Source organism: Chionomys nivalis, chromosome X (assembly GCF_950005125.1).
Source record: "Chionomys nivalis chromosome X, mChiNiv1.1, whole genome shotgun sequence".
In the NCBI taxonomy this organism is placed as follows: Eukaryota; Metazoa; Chordata; class Mammalia; order Rodentia; family Cricetidae; genus Chionomys; species Chionomys nivalis.
In genome coordinates, this window is record NC_080112.1 from 91105869 (window position 1) to 91123530 (window position 17662).

The 17662-nt window shown below is 39.7% G+C and overlaps 1 protein-coding gene across 2 annotated transcripts in view; it reads left to right on the forward strand.

Moving 5' to 3' along the window:
• Nucleotides 1-17662, forward strand: part of Trpc5 (transient receptor potential cation channel subfamily C member 5) — a 310345-nt gene that overhangs the window by 238143 nt on the left and 54540 nt on the right. For both annotated transcript variants that reach the window (XM_057759928.1, XM_057759929.1), the window contains exons 4-5: nucleotides 10286-10622; nucleotides 12708-12847. In XM_057759928.1, coding sequence (XP_057615911.1) covers nucleotides 10286-10622; nucleotides 12708-12847 — 477 coding nt within the window. The remainder of the gene's footprint in view (nucleotides 1-10285; nucleotides 10623-12707; nucleotides 12848-17662) is intronic.

The window sequence follows — 17662 nt, forward strand, 5'->3', positions numbered from 1 at the left end:
CTGAGACTGAGAAGCTTCTGTAAAGCAAAGGACACTGTCACTAAGACAGAAAGGCAACCCACTGACTGGGAGAAGATCTTCACCAACCCTGCAACTAACAAAGGTCTGATATCCAAAATATACAAAGAACTCAAGAAATTAGACCGAAAAAAGGTTAATCAATCCAATTATAAAATGGGGCACTGAGCTGAACAGAGACTTTTCAACAGAAGAAGTTCAAATGGCCAAAAGACACTTAAGATCGTGCTCAACTTCCTTAGCAATCAGGGAAATGCAAATCAAGACAACATTAAGATACCATCTTACACCGGTCAGAATGGCTAAAATCAAAAACACCAATGTAAATATCTTTATTTATAACTTCTGTGCAACCCCATCTACTCTAGACAATCATTGTTTCCCTTCATGCTCCTGTGACTGATTAGGAGCAATGCTACGGCCACTGCCACTGCCCATTATCACCAGTGAGGATAAGATGGCATATACCCAGCCCAAGAAAAAGTTCAGATTTGTATTTCATTTTATTCATTCTTTTATTTATTTTGATTCTATGAGGATATGTCTCACTCTTTGGTCCTAGCTGGCATGAAAGTCATTAATACAGTGGTTCTCAACCTTCCTAATGCTGATGCCCAACCATAAAACTATTTTTCTTGCTACTTTATAACTATAATTTTGCTAGTTGTGAATCATTATATAAGTATCTGATATGCAGGATATCTGATATGGGACCCCTGTGAAAGGGTCATTCAACCCTCAAAGGGATTGAGACCCCACAGGTTGAGAACTGCTTCACTAATATAACCCAGGATGGCCTCAAATGCACAGCAACAAAATTTTAAATTTGAAGTACAATTTATACTGTGTGCATATTGCTTTCGTAGCATAAGAAGTCCAAGCATCATGAATCAGGGACCATCTGTACACATAAAGAGCTTTTAAAATTACCCAAAGCACAGGAAATGCTGTGCATATTTTGTCTCTGACTCTTATGACTACTGATAGAGACATGCCTTGAGGGACTCCAGAATTTAGATGAAAAGAGAAATGGTGTCTGCATTCCTGAGGACTTGGCAGGGGCCTGTGCTATATGAGTTATGTGCTTGAGTGGCCAAGAGGGAAGGATTTCTGACAGTTGATCATTTAAGTCAGAAATTTAGCAGGGAGAAGAGGGAGAAATTGCTTCATATTGTCAAATGCCATAAAAGCCACAAAGCACGCTGAGATGGAAATGGCGCATGTGAAAGTGTTTCTCTCTTAGCAGCTTAACAGTCTAATATAAAGGCCATGTCACAGGCACAGTCTCCACTCAGAGCAAGTACAGCATGAGGACCAGCAAGAAGAAGCAAAGTCACCTGGGCTTAAGGAGGAATGACAGGTCACCTCCGGCTGGAGAAATCAAGGAAGGCTTCAAAAAAGAAGTATCATACTCTGATTTCATGATTTTCTCCAGCCTTTCCTTAGTACTTTGGTGCCTGCTGATTATTCCTGCTTCTGAATAACCTATGCTGTTTCCTTTTCATACTGCATAAATCTTCCTACTTTCTAATGAATGTCCTAAGTTCCCATGACAAAGTTGTGAAATTTTCCCAAAGCTATTATGTGGATCTACACTGAATGAGTGTATTTCATTTTAGCCCTTTCTCTTATAAAATGGTAATAGGAAATAAAATATGCAGGAGCTTTTCTCTAACCTTTACTTGGCAAAATAATCCCTGGATTTGGAGAGGGGAGTGGCCTTGATTATCTGTAAGAGCCAACCATCTGGGGACCTAGCCTGTCTACCCTCTGTGTGACTTCTGCAAGCATCTTAGCTCTCAGGTGCTTGCCTTGTTAATAGTTTCCTAGTAATTAGGCTCTTGAAGGCTGGAAAACATCCCAAGTCTTCTCCGGTCATGCTCCTCCAGCAAGCACTAGTCAGCACTGGACTGGAGTGGGTATAAATACTTGTTGAAAGTTCCATATGCATTCCTTGCAATAAGCAAATCAATTTCTGATGTGCCGAGGGGTCAGCAGGTAAATGAGCTACTAAAGCCAACTGACTATTTAGACAGCTGTAGAAACAAGCCTCTCGTATGTGACTTTTGTTCTCCCTTTATAAATGAAGTCAGAATTCTACTAAGAGGAAAGCCAAGAAAACTTTCCAGTTTTCTGAGCAAAGGATAAGCTATTGCCAATCCAACTTTGCATCATTCCTGCCAAGAAGTACTCCTGCAAGGGGCAAAAAGTAACTATGTCACTCCACTTAAAGCAGCGGTTCCCAACCTGGTGTTAGCAACCCCTTTGGGGGTCAAACAATTCTTTCCCAGGAATCACCCAAGACCATCAGTAAATAAACACAGATATTTACATTACAATTCATGACAGTAGTAAAATTACAGTTATGAAGTAACAACAAAAATAATTTTATGGTTGGGGGCTCACTAAAACATGAGAAATTGTATTATGGGGTCACAGCATTCGGAAGGTTGAAAATTACTGACTTAAAGCACAACCTTAGGCTGCTGAGATGGCTCAGTAGGTGAAGAACTCAGTCATGCAAGCCTGGTCACCTGGGTTTGATCTCCAGAATCCATGTAAAGGTGGAAGGAGACGACTGATTGCACAAGGTTGTCCTCTGAATATCACATGTGTGCTGGCAAAATTCAATTTTAAAAGAAAGAAAGCAATCTTAGGCCAGGCATGGTGGCTCCCAACTGTAATCCCAGCATGGGAGAAGCAGAGGCAGGAAGTGAGATCATGCTTGGCTTGAGCTCCATAATGAGACCCCATCTCAAAAATGTAAGTGAACAAAAGGAGCTTAATGTTGAAGGGGGAAAGACAAGACTTTCGAAGAGTTCTGTGTATTATGTCAGACACATTTCTAATAAATTGCAACCATTGCCTGAAATTGTTGGGGAATGAGGCAGTCAAAAGGAGCAGGATAATGGCAGTGAGGAAAAATTATGCAGAAGATTTGCATAGTTTGGAAAGATGAATCACATGCAAATCTGGCACCAAGCTAAGTGAGGTAGCTCAGCTCTTTGGTACATTTTTTTTTTAGATTTTTATTTACTTGTTTACAGTGTTCTGTCTGCATATATGCCTACAGGCCGGAAGGGGGCACCAGATCTCATTACAGATGGTTGTGAGCCACCATGTGGTTGCTGGGAATTGAACTCAGGACCTTTGGAAGAACAATCAGTGCTCTTAACCTCTGAACCATTTCTCCAGCCCCCTGTCTTTGGTAATTTTCTGTGTTCTTAAGTAGGCCCCTTCTGTTTTCACCTTTCCTACATGCTACTCAGGGGCCTGATCATTTCTAGGCTTTAGTAGCAGGCAGGTCCCTTGACTGACTAATGTAATATGCTAACTGGAAACTGTTGACACTGTTTAAATGATCCATGTACTATGGTAAGTGATATGAGCATTTCTATTAGGGTGGCAAGGTCTAAAAGCAAGATGTGAAGAGATTCATCTTTCTGTGTTTCTCAGACCATACTACCCTTTGATTGTAAGAGAGCATAGTATTTGTTAGCTTAGCTCAGGGAGTCAGTCAAACTAGGGTTCTGGCTCTACTACCTACCAACAAATGTATCTTAACACCTGTCGTGTGAATTCTAATTGGTATTAATAATAAAAATCTGGAGTCAGATATCAGAGTAAATGCTGAAATACCAGAGAAATAAAGGAGTCAGCCAGCAGAGAGACCTTTTACATCTACCAAATCCTCAGACCAAAATGGGCAAGATCCTATCTCCACAAATCCTCAGACTGGATGCAGCAAATTCCTGTCTTCTCCCACCTTGTATTCTTCTCTCTGCCCAGCCATATCACTTCCTGTTCTACCATCTTAGTACTGGGATTAAAGGCATTTTACTCCCAAGTACTGGGATTAAAGGTGTGAGCCACTACTTCCTGGTTCTATTTCTCTTTGAGACTATATCAATCTAGCACAGCCCAGGGTGACATTAAACTCACAGAAATCTATCTGCCTCTGACTCCAGAGTGCTGAGATTAAATGTGTGTGCCAACACTGCCTGGTCTCTATGACTAACTAACTCTGATCTTCAGGCAAGCTTTATTAGATCACAAAGTATCACCACAAGTACCATTGGCATCATCCATAAAATGAGTATGATACCAATATCTGCTGTTATTGTGAGCTGATGCATGTGAAAAATCTCATTATGAGGCACTTTATAAGATTCAGTAATGCCCCCATGGTAAGAATCATTCCTAGATGGGATTCCTAGGAGAATTATCTTAGCCCCCTGGCATGGCTTCCTTCATAGTCTAAGGAATGATGATTTTGGAAAGAGGGCCCTCTCTGCTGGGTCTGGCAACATAGAGGTAATTATTCAATCATTTATGTTTTTTTTTTTTTTAAAAAAAAGATACTTATACTCACAGCAGCTGTGGTTGCCTGTATAAGACCTGCACTCTAGTGATGAGCTGTGGGCAGGCCTGCTTTTTGTCCCGCCCAGCTCCCGCACGGCTAGCTGTACACCCGAAATAACAACACACAAATTGTATTCATTTAAAAACTGCCTGGCCCATTAGCTCTAGCCTCTTCTTGGCTAACTCTCACATCTTGATTAACCAATTTCTAATAATCTGTGTAGCACCACGAGGTGGTGGCTTACTGGGAAAGATTCAGCATGTCTGACCTGGCAGCTGGCTCCATGGCATCTGACATTCTGTTATCCCAACATTCTGTTCTGTCTACACCACCTATCTAAATCCTGCCCTATCAAAAAGCCAAGGCAGTTTCTTTATTAACCAATGAGAGTAACACAGACAGATGACCCTCCTCCATCACTGCACAAAATCAAAGCAGTCAACATTCCAGCATAAATGGGGGAGGAACTTATGTGGCCCCCACCCCTAGCTGAGGAGCTATTGGCAGTTGGGGAAGGAGGAGTCAGTTTTCTTCAATAGTTTGGCTCCTGATTACCCATGGTCCACATGGTAATGAGGATGACCTCAAACCCATGAATGTTCATGCAGCACTAATTGGGTTCTGAGTTATTTTAAAAGGAGAGAGAGACAGACAGAGGCAGAGACAGGGAGACAGAGAACATGAAGTGGGAGAATTTGTTGGGGAGGAGTAGGGGGCAAATAAAAAATACAATTTGTATATGTGTGAAATTGTCAAAGAATAAACGAGACTATTTTAAAATATTTATTTAGCATCAACCTTATGTAAGGTGTTTTGCAAAATATTAAGAATCTATTGAAGAATAAAACATGTTCTGAATCCAGGAAGCTATTCAGAAGCTCCTATCTTCCTTAAACTTCATTTTGCTTTGCTTTATTGGTTTTGTTTATTTCTTTTGATGTTCCTGAACAGAAGAATTGGGAAATAAATGTACCATTTCCCCCAATTCTCACACATGACAAGTTAAAAAGTCACAAAAAACACTTTCAGAATGGCAGAGTCTGGACTTCTGAAAATTCACTCTTACAAAATAGCACCAAGACCTTGAGAATTTCCTTAAAATTGACGTTTTCCCCCAGAACTCTAGACATGACCCAAAAGCTTCCAACAATCAGAGATTAATTTATCCAAAGAAACCAGCTGAATATCAGGAAGACCAGCAAGGTTTGCAGCATTTTAACAGATCCTGTTCTCATCTTCCTTTACCCAGCCCATAGCAACATGGAAAGCCAAAATCCCTGTTGTCGCAGTATCTGTGAAAAGTCAGCACCTGGCATCCACTGGAGTGAGCAGAATGATTATAGATCACTCTGAATAAACCTATCCCTAGAGTACTGTCAGTATGACTGTTAGGCAACTCTCTAAAAAGATAAGTGTCAGTCACAGCCCTTGCCTTCTTACACCAGCAGCCCTTTCAAGGGCATTTTGGAAAGCATAAGCAACAGTTGTTTAAAAACTGGGCTGTCTGAGGCCGACCATAATAGTTGGGGATAATAATAGACTAAACAACAAAACCAATCTGATTGCAACAATGTATAAAAAGGATCACACACCTACCCAAATGGAATGTATCCCAGGAATGTGAAAGCCATTCAACATAAAATCAACCAATATAATGTAGTAGTGGAGAAAAGGATAAAGCCCATAAATAAGATCTCGTTGGTGAGCACACAAAATAGCTCTTGATAAAATCCTACAATCTGTCATGATTGAAACATGTGAAAAGTTTAACTAGAAGAGAACCAGATAAAAGCTAACTATGGAAAACTATGAAAGGCTTTTTGCCCCAAGATCTAAATTAAGACAAATGCATTCACACCCTCGCTACTTCTTCACTTTACTAGAGATAGTCATTAGTTCAGTTGGGTAAAAAGAACAAATCAGCATCCAGTTCAAAAAGGAAGAATTAAAACTCTATTCCCAGATGACATAATCTGGTATTGAGAAAATCCTAAGGAATAAACGACAACCAAAACTATTAGTTCTAATAAGTGAGATGGTTACAAATACAACATACAATATCAATATGCAAAATCAGTGAACAATAACCATGGAGGAGACATTGTTTTGAACTGAGCTCAGAAACTAGGCTTCAACAGACTAGACCAAAACAAAATAGTCACTTACACTGATTGTCACATAATCAATCAAACACTTTAAGGATCCGGATAGTACTCAAAGTAGATGAGTATTTTGGAGAACAGGAGGTTCAGTCTACCTGAGTCCACATAATAATGAAGTTCTCTGTATTTTGATAGCAGAAAAAGTAAATAGAAGTAACCTGATGTTAGCAATTTGCTTTTTTCTCTTTTTGTTTTATTTTCTTCTCCCTCCTTTGTGTGGTCCATTGTTCTGCATTGTCTAGTGGGAGCTTTGATTTCTAGTTGTAGAATACAGGTTGTTTCAATTTATGAATCGTGACTAAAAGCTCGGTGCTTTAACTAAATTTGTTAAAATTTTATCTCTAAATAGTTTCTACTCAGTATCACTAAGCAATCCAAAATTAAATTTGAAAAGGAATAGCATCGAAATTAATTAAGTGCTAACCAGTAGAATTAAAGAACTAAATGGAAGGCATGAAAATTATAAGACATGGCTAGAAGAAATAAAGACCAAATAAATGAAAAGATATTCCATAATGATTAACTTAAAATTTTAGTAATGTTCAAAATTATATAACTAATATGTAGCAGAGCCAGGGGTTGAACCAATATATTTTATAGAATACTATAGTCTAAACCACTGTTAGGTGTATTTTACACTCATCTCTGGCCTTTACTGGCAGGCTGGTTCCTTAACTGGATAATATAATATGCTAACTGGAAATTGTTAACAGTATTTAATAGCTCCATATATTCCACTTTCTAAATATGTGAGTAAACTGTTGATGCTTCTCCCACAGCAGTAAGTGATATGGGCATTTCTATCAGTGTGGCAAGGTCTACGAGCAAGATATGAAGAAATCCAGTTTTCTCTGTCTCATACCATACTACCCAAGGGGTCTCAGAGAACACGGTATTTGTGAGCTTAGCCCATAAAGTCAGCCGGACTAGGGTATCAGTTCTGGCTTACCTTCTACCAACAAATGTATCTTGGTGTCGTTGTCATCATCTGTAAAATGAAAATGATACCAGTATGCTGTTCTACAAACTGTTAAAGAAACATGCAAACATGCGTGCCTGTGTGTCCATACACATACTTAAACTGCTTATGTTTCCCCATTTCTTTTAGTGCTAGTCTGCATTATTTATGGTATCTCAAGATTAGATCATTTGATATGCTGTTTGACCCCTCCCTACCCCCAGTCTCATTTTTTATCACTTACAGCCAGCCTCACAGTACAAGCTGCAGCCACACCAAAACTGCTCCCAAGATGAATAATACTCTTCTTCACCTCTTTCAATGCCTTTGGTTATATCACCCACTCTGCCTTTGTTGTTTTCTCCTGTTCCCTCTCTTCTGCTGTATCTCGCCATCTTCTACACATCCCTTATACTCCACTCAGGTGCTGCCCCACCCTTCAGGAAGCCTATTTTGTGTTCCCTGTAATGCCCTGTCCATACCCTTTCCAGTTCCTGTGCTGCACGGTTGTAAAACTGTCTTGGGAGGGTAGTCTTTCCTTGCATATTCATGTTTCTGTCCATCACAAAAGTGTCCCCCTTTCCTCCTTGGCTGTTTGAGGACAGCCACCATCATGAATGGCACTGTAATTGTCAAGATCAGGAAATTGATGACCAACCATCTACCTCAGAAGAAACAAATGGTCGTCTATGCCCTTCACTCTGGAAAACCAACAGCACTGAAGAAAGAAATTCGGCCACTGCTAGCCAAAATACATAAGACCATACCAGATGTCATTGTTTCATTTGGATTCAGAACCCATTATGGTGGCAAGACAACTGGATTTGGCATGATTTATGAATCCTTTAAATATGCAAGCAGAATGTGCCCAAATACAGATTGTAAAACATGATCTATTTGAGAAAAAAAAAAAAACAGTGCAAGGAACACAAAATCACATTGAAAAAAGGTCGTAAATTGGGCGTTTGTGAAGGCCAACATTAGAGCTAGCAAAAAGGCAGAAGACTAAAATCCTGCAGTGACTTAGTCTGCCATGATGAGGCACATTTCTAAAGAGAGAACTAATAAACTAAAAACTTAAAAAAAAAGGCACCCCACTCTTCATACACTGTGCTCCTCACGAGACTAAATACTCTCAATTTTTTTCATTGCATCTGAAGTTCTAGCTTTACCCTCCATTTTTCCTTGGGTTTCTTTAGCATAGTCTCTGATGCCTAGAAAAGTAAAAAGGGTCTATTTGATTTTGTGTATGAATTGTGGAAAGGAGTTATAGGTACGTAATAGAAATTATAAACATATTTGGGTGAAACGAGGTCAGAGAATAAAAATATTTTGGAAATTAGAAAACATTTGATATACTGTGTGTGAGAGTGCTTTGCCTTTGTGTGTATATGTGTTCCACATATGTGCCTGGTGCCCACAGAGGTGAGAAGAGAACATTGAATCCTCTAGAACCGGAGTGTTACAAATGGTTGTGAGTTGCCATGTTGAGGCTTGGAACTGAACCCAGGTCCTCTGCAAGAACAACAAGTGTTCTTAAACACTGAGCCGTCTCTTTAGTCATAGAGATTATTTTTCATAGTTTCATAATTTTCATCTGCTTTAAACCTAAAAACATATGGTGACTTAAAAACAAGAGAATTTTCTCATACATGTAATGGTTCAATATAAACATTCTTGGTCAACATGATAGTTATCTTCCTCATGGATAATGAGGGGCATGAGCTCACAAAAGTCCCCAAATGGGGTAAGGTCACAGAGGAACAAATGGAAACCGTCTATGGGCCAATCCTTCAACTGTCACACATCATTTCTATTCCTATGCCATTAATGAGGATTTAGTCCCATGACTAGGAATGCTGGGAAATTGTCTACCCATGTGCTCAAGGAGAAGAAGGATTCAACTGAGAATTTCTGATCATTGTAAATGTAATAGTAGAGTTGGGATTGTTTGCCTTAGGTGTTAGCTAAATGGTGGAACAGGTTTCTGTCCTCTCTACTAGTATGCTACGCCGTGTAGCTATGTTAATCTGTCCCCTGGGAAGCTTGAATAGTCAAATGTAGGCAGTATTTCAAATCATGGTTGACAGCTGAGCTCCCTATTGAGTCACTTACCAGGAAGTAGCAGCTGCAGGGTGACTTGCCTTGCTGATTATTCCTTAATTATTAATCACTGACACTTTGTAAATTGCCTTAAGTCAAATCCCAGCTGGGTTAGTATACAATATTATAGTGTTGGCCCCCAAATATTTTGCCCGTGTTGTATATCTAGGCTATAAAGGGTATTGAGTAGATAGCAAAGTAGCAACACGATTTGTTGCAACCCAAAACAAAATGGGAAAGAGGCGAAATTAAAAAGGGGACTAATTTCCATTTCAAACCATAGCCACAGGCACGGCTTATTCTCCGGCAGTTTGTGTTTCCCCAAACTAACTGCACACTTGATGGTGACCGCATGTAGGTGACGGGAATACGTAGAAGCAAATCAGTCTGAAATAAAAATCCTCATGATTCTCAGCTGAGAGGCACGCATATTCCCAGGAAAATTTAGAAAACTGATGTCCAGGGGCTATCTCTTCACACCTTAAGGACTCCGTCTGGAATGGACCTGGGAATTAAATTTTTCAATGTGCTTTTCATGATTTTTCAGCCTCCACTGTGATTGGTTACATCGTCTCTTGCTGGAGAAGACTGTGCATAAGTATTATGAACATTGACTTTTTCCTGGACATCTTAGGTGCCTAACGTGTTTGCTCTCTCTGTCTCTCTTTTTTCCCCCCCTAGTTTGTTGCTCAGCCAAACTGCCAACAATTGCTTGCCACCTTGTGGTATGATGGCTTCCCTGGATGGCGGAGAAAGCACTGGGTAGTCAAGCTTCTGACCTGTATGACCATTGGCTTCCTGTTTCCTATGCTGTCTATTGCCTATCTGATCTCACCCAGGAGCAACCTTGGGCTCTTCATCAAGAAGCCCTTTATCAAGTTCATCTGCCACACAGCTTCCTATCTGACCTTCCTCTTCATGCTCCTCCTGGCCTCTCAGCATATCGTCAGGACAGACCTCCACGTACAAGGGCCTCCCCCAACTATTGTGGAATGGATGATTCTGCCTTGGGTTCTAGGTGTGTGAAACAGAACAACAATAATGACCAGGCTGTCTTCTAGTCCTCCAAAAAAAAAAAAAAAAACACTGGAACATGTCCTCAGAGTAGCTCTGAACTAGGAGCCCCTCCAGTAGGCCTTTGTTGAGAATCTAAGAAATTCTAGGTTCTGATCGCTAAAGTAGGCATGGGCCACTGGAAACCAGGCATGTTCTCAGTGTTTGCATCTGCTCACATAACATCTCTTAGGATGGAGGAAAACTGCCTGTTATGGTTTAGGGGAGAAAGCTTTATGTTCGTCCATATAGGCTTCAGGTAAACTGGATAGGGCAAGCACTAAGCATTCTTCTTAAAGCGCCCTCTTCCCATAACCAGGAGGCACATGGATTCTGTTGATTTCTTGTGACTGTGTCTACTTCACACCATCCTAGCACCTGTTCAGGTTCCATGTTCTATTTGGATACTGATCCCACAGTCAGCAGAGAAATCTGGGAAATTCCCACTGGCAACAGTGAAGTTGATGTACTTATGTCTCTAGGCCTAATTTGATGTTATCAGACTATCCAGTACATGCCATCTTCTAAGTCTTTATTACCAGACTGTGAACCCCAAGCTAGCATTATGAGCATCACTTGGGATTTACTCAGAGACAGCTTAAGTGCTACCCTGGTTCTGGAAGTTAACAGCATCCCCTTAGAGGTTCATACGTAAAGTCTGGGAAGTGACGAGCTTGACCAAAACCACATACTTTTACTGAAATATCTCTGTCATCAGGCAAAACTCCACAAAATACCAACATAATGAAAGGAACACAGAGAAAATAGGATCCTAAATCATTTGGGACCACAATGCCTAGATTCATCACTTACATCTGGCAATTTGGTCCCTGGTCGACCTACTCACCTCAAAACCCATGGAGAGCTTTTCTCCTTAGTACCCAGTGGAAAGTAAGGACCATGGAATAATACTGATGAAGCCAATTTATTACACTCCAAAATGGGAAAACTGTAGAGTACAGTGCCTTAAATTTCAGTAGCTAAATCAACTTTAAGACAAAATTGATATAGCATCCAATTAAGGACAAAGTGGACGATAAATATTTCAAGAAGCATTCATCATCCTTAGCCATCAGGGAAATAAAAATTAGAACTACTCTTAAATTTTTTCTCATCCTACTCATAATGGCTGTCATCACAAAAGTAAGGGATGCCATGTACTGGCAAGGGTATGGGAAAGAAGAAGCCTCATTGGCTGATGGTGAGAGACTTAAAGCAGGCAATGTGGAAATCAGTGTGATAGTTTCTCATGAAACTGTAGTATGCCTGGCTCAGGTACCCAAAGGACCCACTATCCCACCATAGAGACACTTACACTTATACCTCTATGTTTATTGCTGCACTATCGGCAACAACAAGGAAATGGAACCAACCTAGATGCCCATCAACAGATGAATAGATAATTAAAAACAGGGTACATACACATAATGGAAGTTTATTCAGTTGTGCAGAATAATAAAATTGAAAACTCTAAAGGAAATGCATGGATTCCAGAAATATTCCATTGAATGAGGCTAGACTAAGAAAAAATAAGTACCTCATGTTCTTTTATATGCAGATCCTTACTTTTAATGGTCTGATAAATATATGAGTGTTGAGTGTGAATAGAGGTCATAAAAATAGAAAGAAAACCTTGTGAGAAAAGGGGGTATTGAGGAAGAGGAACTAGAACACATGGGACTTGAAAGCGGAAAGGAGTAGAAGGGTAAAGGAGGAAGAGAGGTGAGTGAGAAGCAGGGTTAGGAACAACAAAAGCAAATTATGATTTATGTCTCAAAATGCCACGATGAAACCTAAGACGTCATATGTAAATTTTGAAAAATAAAAGTGAAGAGTGCCCAGATGAGTGAAAAGCATAAGTTTGACAAATTCAAACTTGGGAGGTTGAGTAGACAAAAAGAGACCTAAGTGATCTCCACCTCTCCGAGTCTCACCCACTCAGTCAAGTTCATTCATGAATCTCCTCCTTTATCACTTGGGGGACTCTTGTTGTGATATTCAACACTGCCTTGATAAAGTAGTAAATAAACTTATTGCCTCCATTCTTCAGGTTTCATTTGGGGGGAGATAAAGGAAATGTGGGATGGTGGATTCACGGAATACATCCATGATTGGTGGAACTTAATGGATTTTGCAATGAACTCCCTCTACCTGGCAACTATTTCCTTGAAGATTGTGGCCTATGTCAAGGTAAAAATGAAATGTGTAGCATTCTTCTTCCTCAATTATTTTGGATGTGTTATATCAATAAACTTTTGAACTTGGAGCAGGAAGTGTTAATGGGAAAAATGAATGAGTGTTCCATTAATATTAGAAAATCCTACAGAGACTCAATAGTCTGTAAGTAGTGTCTACTTAAGCAAAGCCAGTGAAGAACAAAAAATTTTTTCAGATGAATCCTTAAGCTTCTCAGACTTCATGGTAGAGCTGTCTTCACCTTTCAGTGCTTAAACATCAATAACGTTCTTCTGAAGGAGATGGCATGCTGATGCAGTACAAGGTAGGGCCAGGAAATTCACTAAATCCATTTCCTCCAAAAAGCCACTAACTGTTTTCACTTTAGTAAAACCAGTTATTGCATATGTAATTAACATTTTCCCATGCCATATCCATTGGGAACTCCTCCTCCCCATGGATACATACAGAATAAAATGGTTTCCCCTCTATAGTTGTACCTCTGGTATAGGTAGGATCAGCTCTCCTTTACCTTCAGAGTCATTGGTTCGCAAAGCCAAACATCACCACTTCCCTCACCATTCTTCATATGAGAAGCAGCAAAACTCCAGAAGCTGTGTGGCACATAGGTCTACAGTAGCCTCTGCTTTCTTTATTACTTCTTCTGTCAGGATAACCATTTGATCAGTTACAAACCCCAAATTTTCAGTATCCCTCTACCAGTTCAGAAAATATATACACTGTGCATACCCCATCACTTTGATCCTTTCCCTGTGCATGAGCACCTTAGGTTATCCAGAAAATTATTTTAAAATATGCACAATTTCAATTTTTAATGAGTTCTGTAAGTGGGTAATGTCTGGTTGCTCATCCACAGAGATACAGCCCATGTAAGATGACCTTCCCCAAGCCAAATGAGACAACAAGTGTGAAGGAAAGAACGTTCCAGGCACCTCTTCACAAGCCCCTGTATTTGGGATAATCACAGGTCTGAGTTCAGCTCTGGTACTTAACAGAATGTGTGGCTGTGCTCCTTCTTCCTAGAGTTGAGTTTTTCCCCCATCAGTAAAGGCTGACAATTCATTCCCCAAGATGTCTAGTCAGTCCTGCTTTTGATACTAAATTTCACTTTGAGGACTTTCAGAATGGGAATATGGCTGTCCCCCAAGTCTCCAACAACTTAGTTTATTTTTATATCCCTAATATGCATATTGCATAAACTGCAAGACCTTGAGAGTTATATAGAGCATGAATATTGAATGCATTCATGAAACATTTTTGAAAGGAGCCCAAGAGTATGCCTTATGTGTGTGGTGATCATTTAACACATACTTACAACTTTCTTAGAAGAAAAGCCTGGTGAAGACAATGTTTAACTCTCTGGTTAATCCTGCCTGGGTTAACTCCATGGCACTCTTTAGCTAAGTCATACAGTTTTCCCTTAAAAGTACATTGTATGCATGTATAAAATTAATAAAAATATTATATTTTTATATTTCCTTAAGAAGTAGAGAAACTATAACTTATAAATCTTGACATTGCTAGGTTTTGTTTAAGCAGGAATGTTTAGAATTCTTGATGAAAAAAATCGTTTCTATCTGGGGTATTAAAATGTGTCTCCAGATGCTCAGCATCAGTTAATCGTACCATCTTCCCAATTTCACTGGTAAGGCTTCCAAAGAGCTAAATATTTCTCCATCACAAAGCATACTAAACTCACTCTGCTAAGCCCAGAAAGTCTGCCTCTTACCACTCTAAGGAAACATAAATAAGACATGTCACATGTAGAATTTGAATGTTTTTATTTCTTTTTTTTGTTTTTTTTTAAATTTTTTTATTTCAAGACAGGATTTCTCTGTGTAACAGCCTTAGCTGTCCAGAAACTCGCTTTGTAGACCAGGCTAGCCTTGAATCACAATGTTCTGCCTGACTCTGCCTCTTGAGTGCTGGGATTAAAGGCATATACCACCACACCCAGCCAGAATTTGGATTTTTAAAGCATATTTATGTGTATGAGTGTTTTGTGTGCATATGTTTAGTGACCATAAAGACTAGAAAAGGTGGTCCTATTCTCTAAACTTGGAATTACAGGCAATTAATTATGAACCACCATGTGGGTGTTGGGAATTGAATGCAGGTCTTCTCCAAGAGCAGCGAGTAGTCTTAACCACTGATCCATCTCTCTAGCCCCCAAAACTTGTAAGGGGAAAGAGTGTGGTCCTCTCATCTACAAAAATGCAATCAGTTTAGACATTCCCCGAGGAGGATGAGGCAACCATTAAGACTGAAGTCACACCCGGTAGTGATGGTGTACACCTTTAGAGGAAGGCAGATCTGTGTGAGTTTGAGATCAGCCTGGTCTACAGAGTGAATTTCAGGACAGCCTGGACTACACAGAGAAACCCTGTCTTGAAAAAAAAAAGTTACAAAAAACATTCCACAGGCCCCTTAGAAAACTTCAAATCACTGTTGTTTGGAGTCAATACAGAACTGTATTGAAATGAGATGAATCAGCATTTTAAAATTCCTTAATTTATTAATTAATTTATTTTTAACTGTGTGTGCATGTATGTCCACATTTGTGAATGGATGTTGTTGAATGTCTTCCTCGATGGCTCTCTGCCTTATTTTTTGAGACAGGGTGTCTCCCAGAACCTGAAACTCACCATTTCAGTGCTTTAGCAGGGTTGGCCAGCACGTCCCTGGGATCTATCTGTCTCCACCCCCCTCCTAAGCAGCAGGGTTGCACCACTGCATTTGACTTTGACATGACTGCTAGGGATCTGAACGCGGGTTCTCTTGCTTTCACAGTAAGCACTTTACTCACTAAACCATTTCCCAGATCCAGATTTTTCTTTATTTATTAGAGTAAAAAAATTCATTAACAACACATACTTCACCTCACAGGGATTAAAGCAACAAAAACCAAAAGACGTTCACCAACATAACCCAAGAGAACAACTCTACATATGCTTGACCCTCAGTGCCCACACAACCCTTCAAATGGAGGAGCATCAACATTTCAGCTTCTAGCATATCACTTAGGTCTATCCCTCCTTCACCATGACCCAGACACAGACTGAGTCTGGACTTTACTGAGTTGTGGGTATTTCTTCAACATTTACTTTACTATAGATGCAAATGCCTCTCCATGTTCACACCATAGTCAAGTTCCCATGTCAGGCTATTCCCCTTCAGATTTTACTTTTGGATTAACAGATTGTAATCCACACCTCTTTGAAAAAATTTGGGGCCAAGTTTCAAATGTCAATCCATTTCAAAGAATATAAGGAAAGTCATTTACTTCCTAGTATCAATAATCTAGCTTCTGGACACAGGGATCTAGTCCCTGCTCACACTTGTGAGCTAGATCACTACCAGCCAATCCCTCTGCCTCTCAGAGCCTCAGTCCTGCCTCTGATAAATAAGCAAATTAAACTTCATTAGTGGTTTTCAAATTTTGTATTCTATGGAAACACTTCATCAAGCAGAGATTACACAGAGCTGCAGTATATAAAATAGCCCAAAGGGCTAAGTTTGGCATGAGCAATGTATCATCTCGTCATCTTTTTTGACTCCAACAACAGCCATGAGATGCCTCCATTAAACCCTGAGGGTCTAAGAAATACAGTTTAACATTTACAATATTAGATGTAATTAAAAGTTACAATTTAAAATTTACAGTACAATATTACAAAATTAATATGGGTTAGTAAACTATGGTCAATGGACCAAGTTTGACTCACTGTCACATACATTTACCTATGTACTGTCTTTGGCCATTTTAGTGCTACAAAGGAAGCAAATGTTATGAAGTTGTGACAGAGACCCTCAGTTGACAAAACTCAAACTATGATCTATCTGACACTTGACCAAAAAATGCTGTTGACATCTGGGCTAGATGAACTCTGAGCTAATCATCCACCTGCTAAGGTGCTGTTCTTCAGAGATATAAGATGCAAACTAGAGATGTCTCAGGGGAATTGTCTTTCATACTTCTGAGTATCCTACACACTCAGATTCGCCATCCTGTGGGTAACAGATTTCCCTGTGCTGGAGAGACAGAATAAAAGTAAAATAAATTATAGACTGAACATATGCCATCTGATTATTTCTCATTTTAAAACATGGGCACTGTTTGGTTGTCAGCAAATAATCTCCACCTCTCACATAGATCTCACAATGTGTAACAACCTTTGTAACATCTGTGTTGTGAGATCAACCCCCGTGTGAATGACATTTTATGGAAACAGTGCTAGACTTAATGTCGAGATATGTGGGGTTCTGGCTTTATCAGCAAATTTGCTGTGTGATCTTTAGCAAGTCGCTCTGCCTCTCTGGATTTCAGTTTCTCCACTTGTGAGACCAGCATACCACCCACTTGCTCACGGCGATGCAGCAACTGTTTTTAGTTTGCTTTTTTTCTTTGAAGGAAAATGTGGAAAATATGGAAAATTTGGCTATGATTATACAAACTTGTTCAGTCACCAAAAGGACTATGTGAAACAGAAGCACACATGTGGCGTGGTCTCTTATTCCTCTGGCAATGAAGAATATTGGCCACACACAAGTGATTTTAACACCATCAATTTTATTGGTTGTTGGAAGTGAATCACACTTGAGAAATACAAGATAATTTGGGCCCCAACACATTTTCTCAGGAAAGTCATCTACATTTAGTCCTAGAGAAATCTGGGATATTTAAATGAGAGTATAAAGTAATGGTGCTTCAGACTGAATTCCAGGCAAAACCTACCTCTGTCCTTGGGAAGGGTTAACAATAACAATTAGTCCGTTATATTTCCATACCATCCTACCTCCTGGAGTATA